General features: G+C 43.6%; 1 protein-coding gene across 2 annotated transcripts in view; it reads right to left on the reverse strand.

Moving 5' to 3' along the window:
• Positions 1–27,412, reverse strand: part of ENPP6 (ectonucleotide pyrophosphatase/phosphodiesterase 6) — a 64,347-nt gene extending 36,935 nt beyond the window's left edge. For both annotated transcript variants that reach the window (XR_005776376.1, XM_040418718.1), the window contains exons 1-2: positions 27,070–27,412; positions 1,809–1,988 (exon numbers count right to left, since the gene is read on the reverse strand). Coding sequence is in view for 1 of the 2 variants with exons in the window: in XM_040418718.1 (XP_040274652.1) it covers positions 1,809–1,988; positions 27,070–27,310 (421 nt within the window). In the remaining variant the exon portion in view is untranslated. The remainder of the gene's footprint in view (positions 1–1,808; positions 1,989–27,069) is intronic.
• Positions 27,413–27,784: the final 372 nt, after the last annotated feature.

Here is a 27,784-nt window from a genome sequence, read left to right on the forward strand (position 1 = left end):
TGGACGAACTGGCTGCACGCAGAGCGGGGCTGAGGGGGCGGGGCTCACTATAAAAACATTACCATTCAGATTTTATTAATAAAGCATATTAGGAAACTCTTTTTTACCCTACCTCCCACTAAATAGTGGAAAGTACGTATATAGTGGTCAATCCCTTTAAATAGCTTAAAGTGAGAGTACAGATACTCAAGAGAGAAATATATCCACCATTTTATGTTAAATGACAAGATTGAACAGTTGAACCACCATCTTGTGCATATTGCAATTTTATGATACTTTATTCAACACGTGTTTTGTACATGGACTATCTGCTGCGGAGGCGGCAGTGTTATATATCAAGTTGGTTAATAAAGAAGTTATTTCAAGCATTTGGTGTGCTCTTTAAACCTAATGCTTCAATAGAACGGCGCTAGAGGAATTACAGAGTAATAGACAGTCTGGTTAGACTAAAAGGCCAGCGATATCAAAATTCTTCTACTACCACAGCGCAAAGGGCACTTCCTAGTGCTGAGCATGCCACACTTAGCTATCCACTCCAGCACACCATATCCTTGTCAGTATCTTAAAGACTGTAGTGGTGGGTATATAGCTTGGCTGCCACATGCGCAAATGTTGTAGCATTGCACCACATAGGTGGGTCCAGGTCAAAATTAAGAGGCTCTATAGCGCCTAAGGTCAGAGTGCTGCTGAGCCAAGGTGTACCTGGTGCTAGTTAGTTAACAGTGAGGATGGGTTTTGGGGTTGAGCACGTTGAGAGAGGAAGAGAACCGGAGATCCCACAGAGTGTTTACGGATCACTGTCTATGCCATAGTTCTGCTCGGGACTGTTGTCACCAATTGAGCCACTGGAGTGAGCTTTTCTTCTAGGAAAGCAGACTACCCTGGATAATATACTCTAGGTTGCTCCAGAGGTTTTCTGACCTAGAGATTGTAACTGATCCGGATATCCCTTCATCCCTGACCACAGAAACCCAAAGCCGCTGAAGAAGATCCCTATGGACCGAAACGTCCGGCTCATATATGGATAGTGGTTAAGCAGCATTTAATTTCCTATAAACTGGATCATGAACCTCTTATTGTGAAAGTCCCTAAATAAAATTACCTTTAAATTGCAAAGAATATTCCGTGTGCCACATATTTATACTACTGTTTGATGACCGCCGGGTCTTTGCTGACACCGGGAAGAGTAAAACCGTGTGCAGTACTCCATTCTTTAATATTCATTCTCTCAGGGGTCCTCTGGTAAATTCTGTAGCAGACAGAGGTTCTCTGGACTTGGACCTAGCTCTCAGGAAATTGTGCATGTTGGACTTTTCCTTTGCTCTGCTAGACTCATATTTACTAACTAGGGGGCGGACCAACTCCATCACCCTGGTAACCTAAGTATTCTGCAAAAGTTAACTCTATGTTGCACATACATTTCTATAAATGTACTCAGTGCATAGAAAGGCAAGTATTACAATAATAAATCAGGACATTTAACTCTGCAAACATTAATTTACACTATTTAACACTTTAACACTGTGGTTCTGCAATATGTTATGTCTCTTTTTTCTTACACAATGTGGATTTCAAATCTTCAGCTTTAAAATAGGCACTGTATGACTTATGGTATATTTCCCATTGAAATGAATGGGACAATGTCTGTGAAGCTATTTGATGTGCATTTTGGCATATGTGTGTACTTCATGCCAAAATACAAGTCAGAATACGTCATGTGAGCATACCCTAAGATCATTTCCTCTAACAATAAAAATAACTAGTAAATCTATGCTATGTCTATAATATATCCATAAAAGGACAATTACCTGGCCAGTAGTACATAACAACTTTCCGTTTTGCTTTTTCCATGGTGACCCAGAGAGGCTCTGATCCATTCCACCACATTGGCAGAAGACTGTCTTCATTAGTACCAATATCAAATGACTTGTTAGTCTTCTGATCCCACATATAGTTTCCAGTCATCTGATGCACCTCACAGTGCCGCCCTGCAAGAACACAATTTGTAGTGCAGTTAATCATGCAGTAATTAATTATTGTTCCCTACATATATTGATATTCATTATACAGCACACAACAGATCCAGTCTTATAACACACAAAAGTCTTCATTACTGGTTTATTTTAGATAAATGTGAAGGAAATCTGTGCTTTTAAATAAAAGATAAATAGTTTTACCTTTAGCATATTAGTTACTGTAGGTATCTCACTGATGTCTTCAGTAACTACTATATAAACTATAAAACAAGATAAAGTAGTCAGCTCACCCTTCACTGCTCAGGAATTGGCGTGCTCGGAACTCCTGGAGTAAGGTAGTATTGAGTTGCAACAAACTTCCGGCACTGGCCACCATTCAGTTAAAAGCTTTCTTTTATTGCCATTTTTTTTAAACATCCACACGTCTGATAAGCAGTGCAGTAAATCCAGTTTACGTGTTTGGCTGAGTATCTTTAAGGGGTTCTCCAGGAATTAAGAAAATGAAAATACTTAAATATTATTTTAGTATAAATATATTCCCAAATACCTTTCATTAGCTATAATGGTTCATTTTGTCTAGGGAGCAATCATTAGGAGAAATAAAATGGCTGCTGTCCTATTAGTACACACAAAACCTGTCCTAATCACACAGGAGAACAAGTTACTTTACAACACTGAGCTGAAGAGCTGCCTCATCCTCCTCTCTGCTCTACTTGTCAAGGATTATAACCCTGAATACAGCTGATAAGATCTTCAGCTGAATCTCTGCAGGAATGGAGTTCATGAGGAGACATGAAGTACAGAGAGGACGGACAGGACAGACCGTGGTAATGGAGACTGCATGCAAGTGCTGCTGCTCATTATCTACACCCCTACTATCCTCTCTGAACTTCATGTCTCCTAATGAACTCCATTCTTACAGAGATTCATCTGAAGATCATATTAAACTGTATTAAGGATCATAATCCCTGACAAGTAAGAGAGGAAGATGGCATAGCTCTTTAACTTGTCCTCCTGTGTAATTAGGACAGGTTTTGTGTGTACTAGTAGGATGGCGGCAATTTTATTTTTCCTAATGATTGCTCCCCGGGCAAAATGAGCCATTATAACTAATGAAAGGTATTTGGTAATATATTTATAATGAGGTAATATTTAAGTATTTTCATTTTCTTAATTCCCGGAGAACCCCTTTAATCATAACTTGACAGGATTCCTAGCTATAACTCTAGTTTAAATCACCTAACTCCTTAATACATCCCTTGATTTAAAAAAAAAAAAAAACATACAAGATCAAAAGCGGAGTCTGGACATATCCCTGTTTTCACCCAGGCAGCCCCCCTGGTATGAGCATTTGGGGCATTTCATGCTCCGAGGTTCTCCTCTTTTGCCCTGCGCTGAATCGCACAGGGCAAAGGCTTTTTTTTTAGATCCGGTGACGTACAAGGCTCTCCATGGGGAAATCTAGGTGGAGGCTTTCGCCTAGCAGTGAGCCCGGTGATGTCACCGGCACTAATTGGCGGTCTTTAATGCTGCCCTAGCTTGTAAAATGGCTAGGGCACCGCTAAAGACCGCCCATCAGAGCTGGTGACGTCACCGGGAACACTGCTAGGTGGAAGCCTCCGTCTAGCAGTGTAAAAACAGAAACAAAGAATCCCTTGCCCTGCACAATCCAGCACAGGGCAAGGGAGAGGGCAGTGTCGGACTGCGCTGTCTAGGGCTCACCAGTAAAATACATTCTGGGTGCCCACTACACAGATACATGCAAATATTACCCATTCACACAGCAGCAGACAGCAGCAAGATGTTACGAGGTGACTGATTATAGGGGTCCCTGCAGCAAATTCAAGAAGGGGGGTGCCTAGGAATCAAGGATTCTGGGTGGCCTGCCTCGATGTCTAGAAGTCATCATCAGATGCATATAAAATAAATTGTTAAATAATCTACCCAGGCTTACTTGAGATGCTACATGCTGCCTATCTATATGTAGTCACTCTACTGTGCCATGTGCACTTTTGCAGGGGGTGAAGGACTGGGGCCCACCAGGGGATATGTTTGAGTTCAGCTCTGATAGGCTACAGGCACTAGGCAGGATACAGCATGGGACAAGGACCACAAGAGGCCTGCATCACATTACTGAAAGCACCATGGAGGTGTTAGTGTTTATTATTTTTAATTTGGGGGAGAGGAGCACTATGGGGGCAGTATTTAGGGCATTTTAAAATGGTACATTTTATGGGGGGCATTATGGGGAAGGTGGTAAGAGGAGCACTATGGGGGCATCTACTTGGGGCACTACAGGGGCATTTTATACTGGCACAATTCATGGGAGACACTATGAGGAAGGGAGTGAGAGGAGCACTATGGGGGCACTGTATAGGGATATTTTATACTGGCATACATTATGGAGACACTAGCTCAATTACAGGCACTAAAAGGGGGTATTTTTTGTGCTGGCACACATTATAAAGGGGTATGTTTTGTACTAGCGCATATTATAAGGGGGCATTTTTTGTACTGGCACACATTAGGGGGCATTTTTCTACTGGCACACATTATAAGCAGAATTATTACTACTGGGGGACATTAAGATGAGCCATATTGCTTTATTACTAATGGGGACTATGGGGAACATGATTACTAGTATAGGCACTATGGGAGTCTTATTACTTGTGGGGCACAGTGGGGACATTATTATTGTTGGGGGCAGTGTAGGAGCACTATTACTAATAAGGGCAGATCATTATTTCTATTAGTGGGACTTTGGGGAGCACTATTAATGTGGGGGTGGGGCACCCTGGCACAGTGTCAGCTTACTACAATTATTTTTGGGGGACATTGTGTTTACACTACTGTATTAGTGTTGTTGAGGATGTCATGATATTGATGTGAAGCCATTTTGAGGATCTCATTATATTAATGTGAAGCCACTACAATATGGCGCTGGCACCTAGATGTTTACATAGTTTACATACCAAAGTTTGCAAAAAGAAAAAGGAAAAAGTCTGGTACCGTGTTAGCCAATAGAAAACTAGTTTAGTGTTCTCATTATGACAAACAAAATAAGAGTATTGCAGGTTTGATACTTTTTAATGGCTAACAAAAATAAAAGTAATGATGTTACATTACTTTCATAAACAACAGAACAACAGAATTTCAAAGATCTTAACCAAGATCTTTGATATTCTGTTGTTCTGTTGTTTTTCAAATGTCCATTAATTCCCCCATGTCTCTGTTCTATTTCTGGTCCAGAAAAGAATAGAACATTGTAAATATTATGAAGAACAATGCAAGCATCAGCATGAAAATAATTAAGTATAAAGAGCAGGGTTGGACAGAAATATATGATGAACAGACAGGTAATTATTTTTACATGCCATCGATACTACCCCCCAAGATGGCGCTGATAGACCCTACCATGCCCCTAGCAGCCATTTTAACTGAGGCAACTTCCTCACCAGCGTACATCTTAACTCCTGCAACTTTCGGCCTGGCTGACATCTTAACTCCTGCAACTTCCGGCCAGCCCGGTGGCCATCTTAACTGAGGGAATTTCCTGCCCAGCAGCTATCTCAGTTACTGGTATTTTTTCCTGATTCGGCTACAAGCACGAAACAATATGCATAGATCTAAGTAGCACCACATAGAGTACTCAACTCAGTAAGTGAAGGATCCTATAATTAGTTATTACTTGTAGTATTGTTTTATTAGGTGATATGCCTTAACGTCTATGTTTTTCCTTTGCTAGGATTAAATGAGCACTTAGAGGCAACTTAATCTCGATTCAAAACAGGTTGTTGTGATTGGTGCAGATGTTCAGGACTCCAGGTCAAGGGGAATCGGGTTAAGATGTTAGGTTAAGTCCTGCATTTGATACAAGGTCAAGTGAAGTACTCGGCCCTGGGGGTCCTGCCCATCTGCTAAAGGAGGGGATTGTGATGGAAATGGTCTCAACTGTGGTAAACTGTAACTTTAAGGCCAGACAGATTCTGTTCTTTCTGTCTTTCATATGATGTTGCTGAAGAATGCTAATCTTGAGATAAGATGCTTGAGAAGTAGTAAGGAAGAAAGAATGTAGACAGGCAGTGAAGAACATCGGCAAACTAATGAAAGGTGTAGACATGTCTGTGTTGACCGTGCCCGGACCACTGCCCCTACAAACACCCATGTTTTTAGGGATGGCTGGGGAGGCAGCGAGGACGACACAAAGACAGGCGAGGATGAAAAGTTAGACCAAGATTAGGAAACAGGCAATCCAGTATCGGCTGTGCCCTTAAACATTTTAGGAGATTCAAGTCCTGACCCAATGATATCCGTCACTTTGGGTGATAAAGAAGTAGTGCCGTTTTTGATTGATACTGGAGCAGCCAAGACAGTTGTGCACAGAAACATGTCCTCCCCTGACTTAATCTCCACTGACACCCGTGCTTGTGTAGGAGTGGATGGGAAAGTAGTACACTCCCCTTTTAACTGAACCCATCCGTGTTAGATTTGCCCTTAACCAGTGACACCGGTTGCTGGTCAGTGACACCATCCCATTGCCTCCTGGGTGCAGAATTTCTTGCATAAGTACGTGCCAGCATTAGTGTTGAGCGTGAATATTCAAATAGCAAAATTTTTTAGCGAATATCGGCACTTCGCTAATTCGCGAATATTTTGAATATCGCACAATAAATTCCCTATTTCGAATATTAGTTGTTTTTTTTTTTATTATATTTTTTTCTTTCCCACTTCACAAAAGTAGTTATTACCTGTCCTTAGGATTCCTGGCTTCCTGGCTGCTCCAGTCAGTGCCCGTTGTCGCTTCTGCCGACTTCCGTGCTCATGGAGCGTCCCCATCACCATGGGAACGCCTCCATACTAGAATGTACTGTCGGATGTGAGAATTAAGTTGAAATCGCAATGCGATTACTTCAAGTTATATTAATCGAATTGCGATTTCAACTTAGCACTGCTATATTCCATATTCGTTAACTTCGTTAATTCTAGCAAGCTGACCCATTAGAAACAATTCGCAATTCAAATCGCAATTCAATTAATATAACTTGAAGTAATCGCATTGGGATTTCAACTTAGACCTGGTTTACTATGGTTGGCTTGGTAGAATTAGCAAAGATGACGAATATGACGAATGTATTCGTCATATTCCTCAAAACGAAGATAACGAAGTATTCTCCATCTTCGTTTTAGCTCCATATTCGTCAACTTCGCTAATTCTAGCAATCAAATAGGAAAGTTGACTATAGAGACAGCTGTGTTTAATTCGCTATGCGATTATATTACTTTGCTTTTTTCTTTAAATAAATAGAATAATAATAATAATTATCAAGTATTATAATTATTTTATTTATAAAAAAAAAAGGAGGAGGCAAAGAGAAAAGCCAGGGCAGATCAGGCGGCAAAAATAGTTGACAAATTGTCTAGGTAGACCCCTGCCTTAGTGGCCACAGCTCAGGTCCCTGAAATAACTCCTCCTGTCTCCCTGGTAGTTCCTAAGACCTTACAGAAACAGGCGGGAAAGGAGGAAAGAGAACAGTGAATGTCAAAAGGAGGGAATGCAAATGAGAAAGGCCTAATAAAGTTCCAAGGGAAACTTTGCCTTCCCAGATCCCTCTACCCCACGATGGCACAGGCAACCCATGAAGTGACGCACCAGTCAAAACCCCAGGGTTCAGCACTGTAGCAGCCAGATATACTCAAGGATGTATGATTTGTACCCCAGAAACACACGCCTCGCCCCTTGTATCCGTTTCACCTTTTGCAGACTACATTCAACTACCCAAGGTGGGCATGTACGAGTATGTATTGGTGTGTGATGACTTGTTTTCAGGATGGCCAGAAGCATACCCGGTAGCTAAAGCCACAGCCTAGACCACAGCAAAGAAGATTATGGACGAATTTGTATGCAAGTATCGGGTACCTGAGACCATTGAAAGTGACAGAGGTGTTCACTTCACAGGTGAAGTGATACAGGAGAGGATGAAGGCTTTGGGTGTAGAACAGGCCTTACATGCTTCATACCATCCACAAAGCAGCGGTAGGGAAGAAAAAAAGAAAAAAAACCTGAATGGGACACTAAAGTTAAATATTCAAAAAGCCATGGCAGAGACTGGTAAGCCATGGACAGAGTGCCTGCCAATAGCCCTATTTTCAGTAAGTTATATCCCTAACCTTAAGACAGGCCTTAATCCCTATGAGGTCCTTTTTGGCTCAGCACCTAGGACAGGATTGTATTTCCAACAGCAGCTCCAGAATCAACATGGTTGTCTGACAGATTATGTGATCAGTTTGCACAAGCATTTGACTAAAATACATTTTAGAGTTTTTGCTTCACTTCCAGATCCTGATAAAGTACCAGGAACCCACCCACTTGTGTCTGGAGAATGGGTGGTGGTAAAAAGACACGTTAGAAAAGGATTTGATGGTCTATTCCAAGTGTTGTTGAACACAAACACATCAGTAAAGCTCAAAGAAAAGCCTATATGGATCTACACCAGTCATTGCAAGAAAGTGTTGAGTCCGGAGACTGGAAAGGGTGGTGTTCTTTGTTCCCCCTTGTGTGACTGCTAATCCTGACTCAAATAATATGTATTCTAAATGAGATAGTAAAAATACCTTTCTGGGCCGTGAAAAAGTTGTGTAAAAGGAAGAACAAAGCTGTTACAGTCCAATACTTCCAGCCCAGTGATACATAGATACAGTCCTGATCAAAAGTTTAAGACCACTTGAAAAATGGCAAAAAATCATATTTAGCATGGCTGGATCTTAACAAGGTTCCAAGTAGAGCTTCAACATGCAACAAGAAGAAATGGGATTGAGACAAAAAAAATTTGAGCATTCAATTTAATAAAAACAACGAATAAACTGAAACAGGCTGTTTTTTAGCTGATCAAAAGTTTAGGACCACACCTCCCAAAAAAAACTAAACCGCCCCCAAAACAGAAATCCAACTTCCAAACATGAACTCAGTAATGAGTAGCTCCGCAGTTATTGTTTATTACTTCAAAAATTTGTTTCGGCATGCTTGATGGAAACGTTTCCATTAGGTAAGTGGGAACTGTTGTACATTTTTGTAAACTTCCCTTGCCATCCATCCCCAAAGGTTCTCAATTGTATTTAGATCAGGGGAACACGCAGGATGGGCCAAAAGAGTGATGTTATCCTCCTGGAAGAAGTCCCTTGTCCTGCGGGCATTGTGTACTGTAGCGTTGTCGTGTTGAAAAACCCAGTCGTTACCACACAGACGAGGGCCCTCAGTCATGAGGGATGTTCTCTGCAACATCTGGACATAGCCAGCGCCGTTTGACGCCCCTGCACTTCCTGAAGCTCCATTGTTCCACTGAAGGAAAAAGCACCCGCTCCACTGTGGCGCGTAGAAAACATCTCAGGTGGGATCTGCTTGTCATGCCAGTAGCGTTGGAAACCATCAGGACCATCAAGGTTACATTTTTTCTCATCAGAGAATAAAACTTTCTTCCACCTTTGAATGTCCCATGTTTGGTGCTCTCTTGCAAAGTCCAAAAGAGCAGTTCTTTAGCGTTCAAGGAGACGAGGTCTTTAAAGACGTTTTTTGTTTTTGAAGCCCTTCAGTCTCAGATGCCGTCTGATGGTTATGGGGCTGCAGTCAGCACCAGTAAGGGCCTTAATTTGGGTCGAGGATCGTCCAGTGTCTTGACGGACAGCCAATTGGATCCTCCGGCTCAGTGCTGATGAAATTTTTTGGGGTCTTCCACTTGACTTTTTTGTTCCATAACCCTCAGGATCATTTAAGAATTTAAGAAATTCCAAATGACTGTCTTACTGCATCCCACCTCAGCAGCGATGGTGCGCTGTGAGAGACCCTGCTTATGCAGTTCAACAACCCGACCACGTTCAAAAAGGGAGAGTTTTTTTGCCTTTGCCATCACAACATGCGACTACCTGACAGAAAAGGACAATGAATCCACATCTTTGCACAAATTTGGCCTTTTAAAGGCATGTGGTCCTAAACTTTTGATCAGCTGAAAAACAGCCTGTTTCAGTTTATTCGTTGTTTTCATTAAATTGAATGCTCAAAAAATGTTTTGTCTCGCTCTCATTTCTTCTTGTTGCATGTTGAAGCTCTACTTGGAACCTTGTTAAGATCCAGCCATGCTAAATATGATTTTTTGCCATTTTTCAAGTGGTCTTAAAGGGCTTCTGTCAGCCCACTAAACCGTTTTTTTTTTTTTGCTTAATAATAACCCCTACACTGCGATTTATCCATACATAATAATAATTTTGGTTCAGTAGAATTTGCTAAAACCCTATTTTTATAATATGTAAATTACCTTGCTACCAGCAAGTAGGGCGGCTACTTGCTGGTAGCAGCCGCATCCTCCGATGGTAATGACGCCCCCTCTGCTTGTTGATTGACAGGGCCAGCAGACAGGATCTTTCTCCGCTGGCCCTGCCTGTTTTCATTCAATATCTGGCGCCTGAGCCGCGGCCGTACCTATCTTCAATCGGCGCAGGCGCACTGAGAGGCGGCCACTCACTCGGCCGCTTCATCCTCAATGCGCCTGCGCCGATGACGTCACATCTACACCCGGCGCAGGCGCATTGAGGATAAAGCGGCCGAGTGAGTGGCCGCCTCTCTGTGCGCCTGCGCCGATTGAAGATAGGTACGGCCGCGGCGCAGGCGCCAGATATTGAATGAAAACAGGCAGGGCCAGCGGAGAAAGATCCCGTCCGCTGGCCCTGTCAATCAACAAGCAGAGGGGGCGTCATTACCATCGGAGGATGCGGCTGCTACCAGCAAGTAGCCGCCCTACTTGCTGGTAGCAAGGTAATTTACATATTATAAAAATAGGGTTTTAGCAAATTCTACTGAACCAAAATTATTATTTTACTTATGTATGGATAAATCGCAGTGTAGGGGTTATTATTAAGCAAAAAAAAAAAAACGGTTTAGTGGGCTGACAGAAGCCCTTTAAACTTTTGATCAGGACTGTAGCATTGCCCAAAGACTGTCAGTATTAATATTTTTTATCAGTGGTATAAGAAAAATGGTAGCGGCACCCACCATTGATTCTTTCAGCAGCTTTATTAAAGATAAAAGCAGGGGTCGGATACAGGCATTGCACAAATGGTCAGGCTACAGCCGTTTCACGTCCTCTGCGCTTTGTCAAGCCTTCAATGATTCGGTGGGGGTGTGAAGATATATCTGCACGCCCTCAACTCCGGTCACATGACCACAAACAGGTGAACAGCAAGTGGAAAAATTAGAAAACGTGACATGCATCATCTAATACATACAGTCCTGATGAAAAGTTTAAGACCACTTGAAAAATGGCATTGTTGGATCTAAACAACATTCCAAGTAGAGCTTCAACATGCAACAAGAAGAAGTGAGACAAAACATTTTTTGAGCATTCAATTAATTGAAAATAACGATTAAACTGAAACAGGCTGTTTTTCAGCTGATCCAAATTTTAGGACCACATGCCTTTAAAAGGCCAAATCTGTGCAAAGATGTGGATTCATTGTCATTTTCTGTCAGGTAGTCACACGTGGTGATGGCAAAGGTAAAAAAAAAACTCTCCCTTTTTGAACGTGGTCGGGTTGTTGAACTGCATAAGCAGGGTCTCTCACAGCGCACCATCGCTGCTGAGGTGGGATGCAGTAAGACAGTCATTTGGAATTTCTTAAATTCTTAAATGATCCTGAGGGTTATGGAACAAAAAAGTCAAGTGGAAGACCCCAAAAAATTTCATCAGCACTGAGCCGGAGGATCCAATTGGCTGTCCGTCAAGACACTGGACGATCCTCGACCCAAATTAAGGCCCTTACTGGTGCTGACTGCAGCCCTATAACCATCAGACGGCATCTGAGACTGAAGGGTTTCAAAAACAAAAAACGTCTTGAAAGACCTTGTCTCCTTGAACGCCACAGAACTGCTCGCTTGGACTTTGCAAGAGAGCACTAAACATGCCGCTGGCTATGTCCAGATGTTGCAGAGAGCATTCCTCATGACTGAGGGCCCTCGTCTGTGTGGTAACAACTGGGTTTTTCAACAGGACAACGGTACAGTACACAATGGGACTTCTTCCAGGAGAATAACATCACTCTTTTGGCCCATCCTGCATGTTCCCCTGATCTAAATCCAATTGAGAACCTTTGGGGTTGGATGGCAAGGGAAGTTTACAAAAATGGACAACAGTTCCAGACAGTAGATGGCCTTCGTGCGGCCATCTTCACCACTTGGAGAAATGTTCCCACTCACCTCATGGAAACGCTTCCATCAAGCATGCCAAAACAAATTTTTGAAGTGATAAACAATAACGGCGGAGCTACTCATTACTGAGTTCATGTTTGGAAGTTGAATTTCTGTTTTGGGGGATTTTCGTTATTTTTTGGAGGTGTGGTCCTAAACTTTTGATCAGCTGAAAAACAGCCTGTTTCAGTTTATTCGTTGTTTTCACGTTTGACTACATTTCCATGGCACCCCTGAATAAAAAAGCTATTCTGAATAACTGGCAGATGCTGGTGCAAGATGAGTCTCGTAAGGCTAAAACTACGATGTATTCCATCATTAGCTTTGGAAGAAGTGGAACAATAGGGAGCGCCATTGTCAGAAGTAACCTACAGATGAATTATACTAATTGGCAGTGAAAATGTGTCCCCAATGGTAATTTTTGCATGCGGCACTTCCTCTATGTGTAGATACATGTATAAGTCCAAGCACCTGACTATAGGGGGGTGCAACACTCTATTAAGAGCTTTATATCATGTAAAATACAATATGTGGTGTATGCTATTTTTTGTCCGTGTGGTAAGTTCTACATCGGCAAAACATTCAGACCCCTATATGTTAGGTTCAGGGAGCACAAAAAATCCATTGACACAGGAGTGGGAGCCACACGCTTGATTAACCATATACATGAGAAACATGGAGGTGACAAGCACACCTTGAAGTGTGCGGGACTAGAAGTAGTCTGCATGACGGTGAGAGGACAGGATAGAAAACGCCTCCTCCTGCAAAAGGAAGCAACCTGGATTAACAAAACGAATGCGAATGGTCCGTTAGGACTCAATGATAAAAATGACCTTGCTGTCTTTGTCTAATGTGGTTTTATGGGTGAATTATGTTGTTATTGGTTGTATATATATGTATTAGATGATGTACGTCACCTTTTCTAATTGTTCCACTTGCTGTTCACCTGTTTGTGGTCATGTGACCGGAGTTGAGGGCATGCAGATATATCTTCACACCCCCACCGGTTCATTGAAGGCTTGACAAAGCGCAGAGAGCGCAAAACGGCTGTAGCCTGACCATTTGTGCAGTGCCTGTATCCGACCCCTGCTTTTATCTTCAATAAAGCTGCTGAAAGATTTATTGGTGAGTGCCGCTACCTTTTTTCTTATACCACTGGTTTCCACTTGTTGACTATGTTTAGCAGAGCTCCACCTATCATCGCCATTTGCTGTATGCGTTGGAGGGTCGTCTTGGACAGTATACACACGTAGCAGTGCCGGCTGCATTTTTCTTGATGTATTTTAATATTTTTTATGTTCACAATAATCGAGAAGTTGAAGACTGAAATCCAACTAAGCATCCACCACTCAACATTGCCCCATATATTCTGTGTTAGGGATAGGTGAGAATCTGACTTCCCATTGTATAAGTCCATTACGAGGGAGCCTATCCAATAGGGATAGGTTGTCTCCAAAGTGGTAAAACAACCAATAGGTACAATGGGACAGATTGTAGAACCTACTTAGATTAGGGACAGCGTCCAGCCAATTGAAATGGCTTCAAAAGGGGGGACTGTTGAGGATGTTATGATATTACTGTGAAGCCATTTTGAGGATGTCTTGATATTAATGTGAAACAATTACAATATTGTGCTGGCACCTAGATGTTTACTGTTATCATACCAAAGTTTGTAAAATAATGCACAATGCGCAGATGCCAAGTGTTATCTCTTTTCTTGTTTTTGTATTTTAGCCAATGAAACAATGGCATGAGCCTCAGTAGAGGAACCACCTCTCTGATGATATAAAAACTGCTTAACTTCCTGTAATAAACGAGTGCTTTGATACTGCAAAGTGTCAGTGTGGTCCTTCCGTGCACAATAAACGAACAGCTTGTAATTTGAAGCAGACAGTCAATAAGACAGCACAGCTTAGGCCTCGTTCACATCACCATTTCTCCTTTCCGTTCTCCGGCTCCGTTGAGGAGCAGGAGAACAGAAAGGACGGATTCTGCAGATAACTGAGACCTAACTGAGCGTAACGGAGCCTAAAGACCCCATAGACTATAATAGGTTCCGTTCGGTGTCCGCTCAGAACATGATTTTTGAGCGGAGACGAAAGTCCTGCATGGATATCTTATCCAGATATGTGTTGGAGATGTGGAGCACCAGGTGGTGATTGATTTCACATGTAGTGGTCCTGTCTGATTGTTCAACCCTTCTGGAAAAGCGTCCTTTATGCCACAAACTCAATGTGCAAATTATTGCTCTCGTTTGAGGCAAGCCAGTCGGCCCTTCTTTTTCCTCCTTCTCTTCCCCTAGAGAAAGTGACCTTGGCTAAACATTTAATAGCCTCTCCTCATCTCCAAACATTGGCATCAATGTGATACCATTTCCTTAACTGAATGGGTTCAAAGGGTGGATCAGATATATAGGCTGGAAGAATTGGCACATTGGGAACCTAGGAAGATGGGGAAGTTTTGTAGAGACTTCAAATGATTTTCTTCCCTATCTGAAATGTACATGTTACTCATTTGACTCTTTTGTGAGCTCTATACTCTTATTTCCTTCTTTTGAAAATGTCCCCCCTTCCCCTCTCCTCTTTCCTCGCCTTACCACCCTTTGTTTGTTCCTGTTTATGTTCTTTTTATTTAATTTGTGTTACTATTCATGGCTCAGCGGGCTTCTTTTTCAAACATGGCTAGTGGATCTTTCAACTAGTCTGGATATTGTTTGATTTTCAGTCATTCACAGTTATTTAGATTCTAGGGTTCTCGCACTGAACTAGTTTTATTACATGTCTGATGACTGCTTAAGTTTATTTATGCGTTTTTCCTGCTGTATTTCTTTACCGACTTACTTACAGTTGTTATTGAGCTCTTTACTGATAATTAATAAACAAAGTTTGAAAAGAAATATCCCCCTTCAATGTTACACACTTTAAGTGAAGAGAGAGATATTTTTCTTTTGTAACCCTGCTTTAGTCATTTATCTAAATGCCATGTTAAAACCAGAGTTATATGTGCCATCATTTCAATAATCAGCTGTGGTACTGTAGTGGCCCGGTTGTTCACTGCTAAATTGGTTAAATTGTCTTCCTTGCATTCTTGTATCCCATGAGCTGTGTATGAGGAGTATAGGGTTAATTTACTAGCCCCTTAGAGACAGTTTTTGGGTGTAAGCTGGTCCAACCCCTTGGGGCTGTGTAGTATCTATCTGGTGGTGTGCAGTCAGCAGCCGAGTTGTGAGCAGCAAATATGTGAAGCTGGTGCTACAAAGAAAATCAGCTGACAGGGATACTTCAACCCTGCAAGCCAACAGCAGCTTTAGGGGCAATCCTAACACAGGCAAACATCTGAAAGAGGGATGCAGAGAAGTTTACAGAAGGTTTAGGGCCATTTCAAGAGACAATGCATGGATAAAGAGTCAGTGAAGGTTACGCCTAAATGTAGGCTGTAGGGTTGACTGCATTTGGTTGGGAAGAAGCTTTTAGTACCCTGCCATACCTCTGAGATGGAGTGTCCATCTGTTAAACACTACACACGGCCGTTGGCCAATGTAGTGCCATGTTGAGAGTAGAGTATTTATTGTGAGAGAGACTTTGACCCTTGACCAAATTGGAAAGATTTCTCAGATTAACAATAGAGCCTCAGAGAGGTACTCATTGTATGGCCAGCTGGAAAGTCTGAATTAATTTTTGCACATCTCTGTGTGTGTCATCTGCCTCAAATACTTCAACAAAGTACAGTGGACTGCTTACCCCAACATCGGCCTCTTAATTGCCTGGCATGACCTAACCTTGCCTGTACCACAAGGGAGCCCCACCTTTCACCTCAAAACCCACTGATGCCAAGGACACCTACCACCAAGCAGAAGGCCTCCAACACAGGATGTGCCCCGAGGGGAAGAAAGGTTGCATCCCTCTCTTCACTGCATGCCCCCAGGTGCACCAGAGTGAGGACTACTACTGTGATGACTACTAACGCTATCCTTACCACCACTCCTGTCTTCTTCCTTCCCAGGCTTGCTGCAGAACCTGTGCTGCCTCGCTTTTCCTCAGGCTCCTAAACCTGCTTACTATGTAGTTCTAGAACAACTACCATAGATTTCCACACAAGTTACCCACTGGCAAGAAATAACTCCTTGTGGCACTAATTCTGTGTCTTCTGAATCTCTACATCATAACAGGACTACGCAGGACCACACGTTGACAGCCTCTAGCAACATGGCACCCAGGGCCACAAGTCTCCGTCACAACGTTGCATCTATCACTGGAGAACAATACTTTCTACCGCTGAACACAACTGCCAAGATAATGTCATAAGTGTGCGTGCAACAATTTAAAGTACTGTATTGAAGAATACTGCAGTACTCGAAATCTTGAATCTGTGTTAATAAAGTTTTTTTTTTACCAAAGCATGTGCAACGTTTCAACTACAACCAGACTACAAGCAGTATTCTTCAATACAGTACTTGCTGGGGCATATAGCTAAAGCCTAACACTGCCTGCACTGCCACAGCATGGAACTCATCACAGGATTCACTGACCGGTAGTGCTGCTTTTATTTTTATGTGATCTGTAACAATTTAAAGGCAAGGCAACTGGACAAATTCCACATGTCTTGTATACATATACACAGGGAAACAAACCAAGGGTGTTAGAGAGCTCAAAGTATATACCACTTGCATACAGTAAAGTTATGCAGTCCTTTGCAGGGGCTTAACACGTCCCTTCCTTGTAAACCCGTACAAAAAAGGCACATGCAGGAAAATATACATTTCTGAACTGAAACAAGTCATAGAAACAAAAAATAAGGACTAGACCCAATCAGTTAAGATAGAAGGTGCCCTAGACACACCTCAAAAGGCTACATTTTATGAATTATGGCCAAAAGACCTGGACTCACCAGAGTTCCTTGTGACGATACTGCAGTCCCCCCTTGACGTTACACTACGTCGGGATCACGTGGTACGGTTTCGTCACTGGTTACCAAGACTTGACGTTACGCCCTACCTGGGAGTACGTAAGGTCAGCTGGGCAGAGTTTACACAGACACCTCCTGTCCGCACGGGCACAGGGAAGCACGGGAAGTGAGAGAGGGTGGTCCATGCTACCTTCGGCGTGACTCCACACTCGCTCACAACCCTGACAAGCTCAGAGGGTCCTTTCACTGCCCCAGTGGAACAGTGCCCTGCCAGCCTGGTAGATTGCGACCAGTTCCTCATTAGATATAAGCCCGGTCACTTAATGGGACGTGGGAATTTGTGATTTAGATACAGAACAGCGCAAGATTAATTTATATATTAAATTGCCTTAAGGGCACATTAGACACAACACTATGTACACACAGATATATACAATGGTCAGATGTGCAAATACAGAAGATATGGTGAAAACAGAGTTAGGCCTCTTTCACACGACCGTTTTTTTCCCCCCGTTTACGGGCCGTTTTTTGCGGTCCGTATACGGTCCGTATACGGAACCATTGATTTCAATGGTTCCGCAAAAAAAACGGAATGTACTCCGTATGCATTCCGTTTTTCCGTTTGAACATAGAACATGTCCTATATTTGGCCGCAAATCACGTTCCGTGGCTCCATTAAAGTCTATGGGTCCGCAAAAAAACGGAATGCATACGGAAGTGCATCCGTATGTCTTCCATATCCGTTCCGTTTTTTGCAGATCCATCTATTGAAAATGTTATGCCCAGCCCAATTTTTTCTATGAAATTACTGTATACTGTATTTGCCATACGGAAAAACGGAACGGACAAACGGAACGGAAACGATAACACAACGGAAACAAAAAACGGAACAACGGATCCGTTTAAAACGGACCGCAAAACACTGAAAAAGACATACTGTCGTGTGAAAGAGGCCTTAACAGATAAAAGAGTCAGTTGCCCGGTAGATGAGTAATCCTTTGGGTATGATGATAAATGCTATAGCCATATGGGGGCAGTGATGTCAGCAGGTTTTTCACGGTCCCTCCAAACACATTACACAATGTGACCCCCTTCAGAGCAAGACCATGGCATCTGCCCTGCACAGGCATTTAACCCTAAGTGGGTCACGCCCCTCACTTCCCCAGGGAGGATTCCACTCCTCCTGCCCTTTGGCTGGCAGCAACGAATCCAAAAACACATTATTGATCATAGCTCTTCACCGAAAGGTCCTAGGGAGATGGTTCTGGGACCAACGGATCCGCCTGGGTTTCAGCTACAATCGGAGACCAAACATGGTGCAGTTATTTGGTTCCTACTAGGAGTTCTCCCCTTCCGTGCATCCTACCTGCAAATAACGACCAGGAGAAAGTCCGTCTCGGTCCCAGAGTCGCAGAGACGTAAACATTTTATTCCTGTGCTGTACGGGGAGTTCATAATTTCTTATGAACTCCTGGTTCCACAATTTGTTAGGTAGTTCTTTTGTTCTGTTGACCAACTCAGCCCCCCACCGGCATTCATCCTGCAAGAGAAGTTGAGTTGCCAGTGTGGCTGAGTAGGGTGTGAAAGTTAAACACTTGGTCTGTTTTGAAGCAGGGCCACCTGTGGAGCCTGAATTCCTCTGCCCAACTACCCCCTTCCTGAGCAGATGGTAGAGATTAAATTATGACTCCACATATTTCTAACATTCCTCTAACCTTAAATCACCATAGTACTCCATAAACAAGATATAATTAGTTCAGAAGAACTGCAGTGGTTCCGAGTCCATGTTCCATCTGCTAAAAATGGACAATTTTCTATCCGTGTGGAATCAGTATTGTCTCTGACTGCATTAAGTTTGTCCATTTTTTCTGTTTTATCACATCAATAGTTTATCTGTTTTCACATACATCTCCTAGCCACCCTAGTGAAAAATGGACTGCACACAGGTGGCATCCGTGTGTGGTCTGTTTATATCCGTGGACCCATTTACTTAAATGGACAAGTTTAGTGCAAGAATGGAGCCAGTGTAGTGCAATTTTCTTTGTACTACCGATGGTCCATTTGGAAAATCAGACATGTGGTCCATTGACTATAAAGGGTCATTGTTCAGTCCATGTGCACACCAACCTGAACAACACTTGTGTGAATAGGCCCTTACAGCTCTAAAATACAGATCTGAGCTCCTGTACAGGGCTGGCGTATGCAACTTTGCTGTGTCCATGAGGATGATTTCATGCTAAATTTAAAAATGTGGCAAAACCGGATTTGTTTCATTGACGCCTAACATCCTTATGTACAACCAGTGCCAAGAATAACAGGATTAGTTTTTCCTTATTTGAATAATGAAGAAATCTCTCTGTAGTTCAGATTAATAGAAAAAAAAAAACTTTTTAAAATTTGGCTTAAATCAGCTGGACAGTCTAGCCATGCCTACTTCCCCACCTACTTTTCCAAACTAGAGTGGTGTAAAAATGTTAACATTTTGCAAAATCTTTGTGCAAATAACCCCAAAAGATTACTAAGTCTTAGGCCTCATGCACACGACCGTTGTGTGCACCCGTGGCCGTTGTGCCGTTTTCCGTTTTTTTTCGCGGACCCATTGACTTTCAATGGGTCCGTGGAAAAATCGGAAAATGCACCGTTTGGCAGCCGCATCCGTGAGCCGTGTTTCCTGGCCGTGAAAAAAATATGACCTGTCCTATTTTTTTCACGGCCAACGGTTCACGGACCCATTCAAGTCAATGGGTCCGTGAAAGAACACGGATGCACACAAGATTGGCATCCGTGTCCGTGATCCGTGGCCGTAGGTTAGTTTTTATACAGACGGATCCGAAGATCCGTCTGCATAAAAGCTTTTTCAAAGCTGAGTTTTCACTTCGTGAAAACTCAGAACCGACAGTATATTCTAACACAGAAGCGTTCCCATGGTGATGGGGACGCTTCTAGTTAGAATACACTACAAACTGTGTAAAAGACTGCCCCCTGCTGCCTGGCAGCACCCGATCTCTTACAGGGGGCCGTGATCAGCACAATTAACCCCTTCAGGTGCGGCACCTGAAAGGGTTAATTGTACTATCATATCCCCCTGTAAAAGATCAGGGCTGCCAGGCAGCAGGGGGCAGACCTCCCCCCCCCCTCCCCAGTTTGAATATCATTGATGGCCAGGGCGGCCTCCCCCCCCCCTCCCTCTATTGTAATAATTCGTTGGTGGCACAGTGTGCGCCCCCCCCCCCCCCTCCCTCTATTGTAATAATTCGTTGGTGGCACAGTGTGCGCCCCCCATCGGCCCCCCCTCCCTCTATAGCATTAGCAACATTGGTGGCCAGTGTGCGGCCTCCCATCTCCCCCCCCCCCCCCCCCCATCATTGGTGGCAGCGGAGTTCCGATCGGAGTCCCAGTTTAATCGCTGGGGCTCCGATCGGTAACCATGGCAACCGGGACGCTACTACAGTCCTGGTTGCCATGGTTACTTAGCAATAGTACAATAGTAGAAGATTCATACTTACCTGCTGCTGGCTGCTGCTGCGATGTTCGTGTCCGGCCGGGAGCTCCACCTACTGGTAAGTGACAGGGTCTGTGCGGCGCATTGCTAAATGAACTGTCACTTACCAGTAGGAGGAGCTCCCGGCCGGACACGAACATCGAGCTCACAGGTAAGTATGAATCTTTAACTATTGTACTATTGCTAGTAACCCGCTGCCACCAATGATCGGGGGGGGGGGGGGGGGAGATGGGAGGCCGCACACTGGCCACCAATGTTGTTAATGCTATAGAGGGAGGGGGGGCCGATGGGGGGCGCACACTGTGCCACCAACGATTTTTTACAATAGAGGGAGGAAGGGGGGGGGGGGGCGCACACTGTGCCACCAACGATTTATTACAATAGAGGGAGGAAGGGGGGGGGGGGCGGGGGGGCGCACACTGTGCCACCAACGATTTATTACAATAGAGGGAGGAAGGGGGGGGGGGCCGCACTGGCCACCAATGATATTCAAACTGGGGATGGGGGGGGGGGTCTGCCCCCTGCTGCCTGGCAGCCCTGATCTCTTACAGGGGGATATGATAGTACAATTAACCCCTTCAGGTGCGGCACTTGAGGGGTTAATTGTGCTGATCAAGGCCCCCTGTAAGAGATCGGATGCTGCTAGGCAGCAGGGGGCAGTCATATACACAGTTTGTAGTATATTCTAACTAGAAGCGTCCCCATCACCATGGGAACGCCTCTGTGTTAGAATATACTGTCGGAAATGAGGTTTCACGATCTAACTCATATCCGACAGTATATTCTAACATAGAGGCGTTCCCATGGTGATGGGGACGCTTCAAGTTAAAATATACCATCGGATTGGAGAAAACTCAGATCCTATAGTATATTAACTCCTGACTTTACATTGAAAGTCAATGGGGACGGATCCGTTTGAAATGGCACCATATTGTGTCAACGTCAAACGGATCCGTCCCCATTGACTTGCATTGTAATTCAGGACGGATCCGTTTGGCTCCGCACGGCCAGGCGGACACCAAAACGACTTTTTTTTCAGGTCCGTGGATCCTCCAAAAATCAAGGAAGACCCACGGACGAAAAAACGGTCACGGATCACGGGAAAACGGAACCCCGTTTTGCGGACCGCAAAAAAATACGGTCGTGTGCATGAGGCCTTATACTGCAGCTTCTTGAAGCAAACATTCTGGAGTGCAGGACTTGATAAATTCCTGCCAATGTCTCATACTTAGTAGCACAATCTGTATATGCCTGTGGTTTCCAAGCTGTGAGAATGACTTGTTCGTCCTTGTAGAGTGCAGACATCCTGCAACAAATAAACCTTGAATGGATCAGGTGACAACTTCTTCTGAATAAATGAATTGTACTTTCACATCTGGAGAGTCACAAGTCAGAGACCATTGAGCTTCCCCAAGGATTACTCCTCCATAACACCAAGTCTCTGAATTCCTATGATTTCCTGTACAATGAAGAATCACATTACTCCTTCATCTTATAAAAAAAAAAAAATTCCAGTGTTTGATCACACCAAAGGGAGAGTACAGGGATTACTAGTACATACAGTATATATCATACACATCAGGTGTGTCAATGGCAGAATTTATTCCACTGACGGAGCTGTATCAATACTATTGCAAAGTAATGGTGGGGTAACTGTCCACAGCAACCAATCTTAACTGGAAAATAGAAGCCACAACTTGATTTGTTACCATGGACAACCAATAGTACCAGTTTTGATAAATACCCACACCTCATAGGTCAGTGCCGTCCAGTTTTTGGATGGCAGGGATAATCTCAAATGGGCTACTACCAACCAATGGCCAAGAATGATTTAAAATGGAATTTGACAGAGCTCAATCTATTGATATGTGTTGTCAACTACTTGAATTACATTCTAGTGGATTATACTATCCTGTGATATTTAGGGTATGTTGGCATTATTTGACAGATTAATGGCAGGAAAAAATGAAAACATGTCCTATACATCTGAACAGGGTTGTGTATACAGCATGTGCACGACTTCTGTAAACTCTATTCTGATGAATGCGATTCCTGCAATGTGAGAATATACCCTTATTAGATTTTTTACCATCTTTAGATAAACACATTAAAGGCCGTAGAAAAAAATGCAGTTTTAGGCTAGTGTATTCAGTCCATGAAATATGCTCTGTGCGACTGCAGTATTTCCCGGACTGAATGCTATTCCTGTGACATAAACTCACAGCATTATCATAATTGATAATGCTGTGTATTCCTGCCCAACTTCGGTTGTACTGAATTGTACTGATAGCATTATGTCAGTACATTTCAGTACAGCCAGGGTCAGGCAGGAACACACAGCACTATAAATCAATATAATGCTGTCAGTTTGGGTCACAGGAGCAGCGTTCAGTCCGGGAAATACTGTGGTCACACAGAGTGTATTTCACAGACTAAAAAGGCCTCTTTCACACGACCGTTTTTTTTTTTTTTTTTCGTTTACGGGCCGTTTTTTGCGTTCCATACACGGAACTATTCGATTCAATGGTTCCGCAAAAAAAAGCCGGAATTTACTCCGTATGCATTCCGTTTCCGTTTTTCCGTTCCGTTGAAAGGTAGAACATGTCCTATTATTGCCCGCAAATCAAGTTCGTTGCTCCATTCAAGTCAATGGGTCCGCAAAAAAAAGGAACACATACGGAAATGCATCCGTATGTCTTCCGTATCCGTTCCGTTTTTGCGGAACCATCTATTGAAAATGTTATGCCCAGCCCAATTTTTTCTATGTAATTACTGTATACTGTATATGACGTTCAGAAAAACGGAACAGAAACTGAAACACAACGGAAACAAAAAACAGAACAACGGATCTGTGAAAAACGGACCACAAAACACTGAAAAAGCCATACGGTCGTGTGAAAGAGGCCTAAGGGGGTCATTTACTAATCTGATATACACTTAAATTAGGCGTATTTCAGGCACAGGTGGGCGGGGAAGGGGCCGGGCCAGTAGGCCCGTCTCATTCATCATTTTCTACCCCCGTTTTAGGTGTAGAAAATGGTCTAAATGTAAGACCGCTCGGACGCTGTCTTAGGCCTCATGCACACGACCGTTTTTTTTTGCGGTCCGCAAAACGGTTTTCCGTTGTTCCGTGATCCGTGACCGTTTTTTCTTCCGTGGGTCTTCCTTGATTTTTGGAGGATCCACGGACATGAAAAGTGAAAAAAAAAATTAAGTCAAGTTTGCATTGAAAATGATAGGAAAAACGGACACGGATCACGGACTATCTTGTGTGCATCCGTGATTTTTCACGGACCCATTGACTTGAATGGGTCCGTGAACCGTTGTCCGTGAAAAAAATAGGACAGGTCATATTTTTTTCACGGACTGGAAAAACGGATCACGGACGCGGAAGCCAAACGGTGCATTTTCCGACTTTTCCACGGACCCATTGAAAGTCAATGGGTCCGCGAAAAAAAAAACGGAAAACGGAACAACGGCCGCGGATGCACACAACGGTCGTGTGCATGAGGCCTTACATTGAGCAACTAGTCCTTGGATGCACTGAAATTATGGAGGCCGGTGCCTCTTCATAACTTCGGAGAGGGCTTTATTAAGACCAGCGTCTAAAACGCCAGTCTTAATAAATGTGCCCCTAAATACTTGAGTGCGAAATTGGCCATAACCTTACTATAAATACACAACCATAAATACATACCTAGTACATAATACACAGGGCTACTGATCAGCTATTACTAGCTGTTCCCTTGTATTCAGAACTCTCAATGGAGATTTTTAACCAATGCGGAAAATAATACAAGAAACATTTGTCGCAAAACATTGATTAGGGTCTATTCAAATGTCGGAGTCATGTTGTGTTTTTGCTGTGATTTCTGCAGAATTGTGAAAAATAACACTAAGGGGTCCTTTGCAAAAAAATTTACGCTAGTTTTTGAAACTTTTGAAATGCCCGTGCAATAATACGGTACTTTGTCACACAGGCATCTTTGCCACTTGGGAATGTTGGAGGCTGGAACATCAGCAAATTTACTAAGGCCTGATGCACACAACCGTTTTTTTTTTTGCGGTCTGCAAAAACGGGTTCCGTAGTTCGGTGATCCGTGTCCGTTTTTTCTTCCGTGGGTCTTCCTTGATTTTTGGAGAATCCACGGACATGAAAAGTGAGTCAATTCAAGTTTGCCTTTAAAATGATTGAAAAAAAACGGACACGGATAACAGACGTGGATGACAATCTTGTGTGCATCCGCGGTTTTTCACGGACCCATTGACTTGAATGGGTCAGCGAACCGTTGTCCGTGAAAAAAATAGGACAGGTCTATTTTTTTCACGGACAGGAAACACGGATCACGGACGCGGATGAAAAACAGTGCATTTTCCGATTTTTTCACGGACCCATTGAAAGTCAATGGGTCTCCAGAAAAACACGGAAAACGGAACAACGGCCGCGGATGCACACAACGGTCGTGTGCATGAGGCCTAAGGCTGAGTTCACACTTCAGTATTTTCATCAGTTATTTCCATTAGTTATGCTTTATTCACACGTTAGTGTTTTGGTCAGTGATTTCCATTGGCGATCAGTGATGGCCAGTTCGCAGTGTTCGCCAGCGAACACATGCAGGCTGCCATCTTGACTCACAAGTCCGGTGAAGCACAGGTAAGCCTTTACCTGTGCCTGTGCCGGGAGCCGGTCTGAAACACATGCGGTCACCGGGAGCAGGCAGTTCCGAGAACAGCCCGATGAAGGCCCCCGGCGGCTGTTCTTGGAACTGCCTGCTCCCGGTGACCGCATTTGTTTCAGACCGGCTCGCGGCACAGGTAAGTAAGTGCTTACCTGTGCATCGCCGGACTTGTGTGTCAAGATGGCAGCCCCCATGTGTTCGCTGGTGAACCCTGCGAACTGGCCATCACTGTTGGCGATTGTGACCAAAACCAGGTGCAGATCTTTCCTTTATACCTTATGTCTGTGGAGGCTCCAATCCTGTTTTTTGCTCACAATCACCGATGGAAATCACTGACATGTCAGCTAAAACCAGGTGTGGGTCAAAAGCAAAGAACAGGTGAAGAGCTTTCCCTTATACCTGATCTCTGACTATGCTTTTGGCTCACAATAACTGATGGATATAACTGACCAAAAAACTGAAGTGTGAACATGCACACGACCGTATGTATTTTCCGGTCCACAAAGCACGTATCCGCAAAAAATACGGATGTGGCCGTGTGACATCCATATTGCATTCGTTTTTTTGCGGATCCATTGTAACAATTGCTATCCTTATCTGCAAAATGGACAAGAATAGGATATGTTCTGTCTTTTTGCGGAACGGCCATGCGGACATATGGAAACGGAATGCACACTGAGTAGTGTTGAGCGAACTTGTGGTTGTGGTCCGTGGTAGCGGAATCCATAATGGAATTTTTAGATAACCCGAACCAGAACTTTGTACGATGAACCACAAGTCCCACAAATTCGCTCAACACTAACACTGAGTCATTTCCGTTTTTTGCGGACCCATTGAAGTGAATGGTTTCGCATATGGGTCGCAAAAAAAACCCCAAAAAACGGAACAGACATGGAAAAAAAAAATATACGGTCGTGTGCACGAGCCCTAAGGCATAATAGAGGAGTAAAACTACTCCAGTCAGGGGCTGGAGTTGGTTTTACTTCAGGTGCACAGACTGCCAGAGGTGCACATAATTTATGTTGAGTCGTACAATTTGTCATAAATTAGGCAAATCCTCTGGCAGTTCAAGGGGAAACAAAGACCGGCATAAAAATGTGGTCTTTGTAAATGACTCCCAGTTTCTTAACATCTGTGGCAGAAAGGGTCCCATGTGAATAAGGGTACTTTCACACTAGCGTTATTCTTTTCCGGCAATGAGTTCCGTCCTAGGGGCTCAATACTGGAAAAGAACTGATCAGGTATATCCCCATGCATTCTGAATGGAGAGCGATCCGTTCAGGATGCATCAGGATGTCTTCAGTTCAGTCATTTTGCCTTTTCAGGACGGAGATAATACCGCAGCATTTCAATGCATTTGTCAGACGGGTCTGCATACGTTTTGCCGGATCCGGCAGGCAGTTCCGGTGACAGAACCGCCTGCCGGCATCCTCTGCTGCAAGTGTGAAAGTAGCCTTACTCCTTATCATAAACTCTGATTCTCCAATTCTCTACAAAACTGCAGATTAGAAATAAAAAAAATCTCCCATTATCCTAAATTAGGATTCCTAACACTCTTGGATAGTGACGAATAATGACCAACCCCTATAGATAGATAGATAGATAGATATAGGTTCCATTCTAGATAATAATAGCTCTGGAGACTACACTATTCTTGCAGACCAAAATATCAGAAGGCTTGACAGAATTTCTAATATATATTATCCTGTGTACGGATAGAGCTAGGATAACATCCCAGATGGAGCACACACAGACACCACACGTGGCGGCACTCACCTGTCATGAGGGTGTAGTAGTTAGGGTAGGAGAGGCTGGGGAAGTCTGGGGTCATATAATCCACCTTGACCCCACTCTGTACAAACTTCTTAAAGCCAGGAAGGACTTCCAGTTCTTTCTCATTGATATAATCAGGTCTAAAGCCATCAATCAGAAACAGCAGAAGTCTGTTGCCTGCTAGGCCGGGGGCAGCCAGGTTGAGGGTGAGGAGCAGGACAGAGAAGGTTCTGTATGGTCCCATGGCTTTAGCTGGATCTTTCCCCACTGACTATGCTGCCAGTCACTGAATCCGAGCTGAGCGCTCCAGCTTGCTCTGCATAAAGGGATGGGCTTGCAGTTTGGCTCAGCAGCAGTCCTCACAGATGGTCTGCTTCTACAATGTGTAACCCTTTGTGACACAGGTGACTGCTGACAGTGTTCATGACACAATACAGTTTCGGGGAATTGTCCGCCTTATCACAATAGACCCTGGCGCTGTGCGGACAAAGTCCAGAGACAGATTACAGAAGATTCATAACTGATGTCACTGCTCTGTAGGACACAAAATAATCACAACATCTATAGGAGGAATTTATCACGAGGGGAGTTTTTGACATCACTTTTTGCATTGTTGTAATTTGTGCATGTTTGATAAATTTGGTGCATTCTTAGAGGTCACAGGGGGGTCATTTACTAAGTGGTTTTCTGCACTTGACTGGCATCATTTGCAACTTTC

This window comes from Bufo bufo, chromosome 2 (assembly GCF_905171765.1).
Source record: "Bufo bufo chromosome 2, aBufBuf1.1, whole genome shotgun sequence".
Taxonomy (NCBI): Eukaryota; Metazoa; Chordata; class Amphibia; order Anura; family Bufonidae; genus Bufo; species Bufo bufo.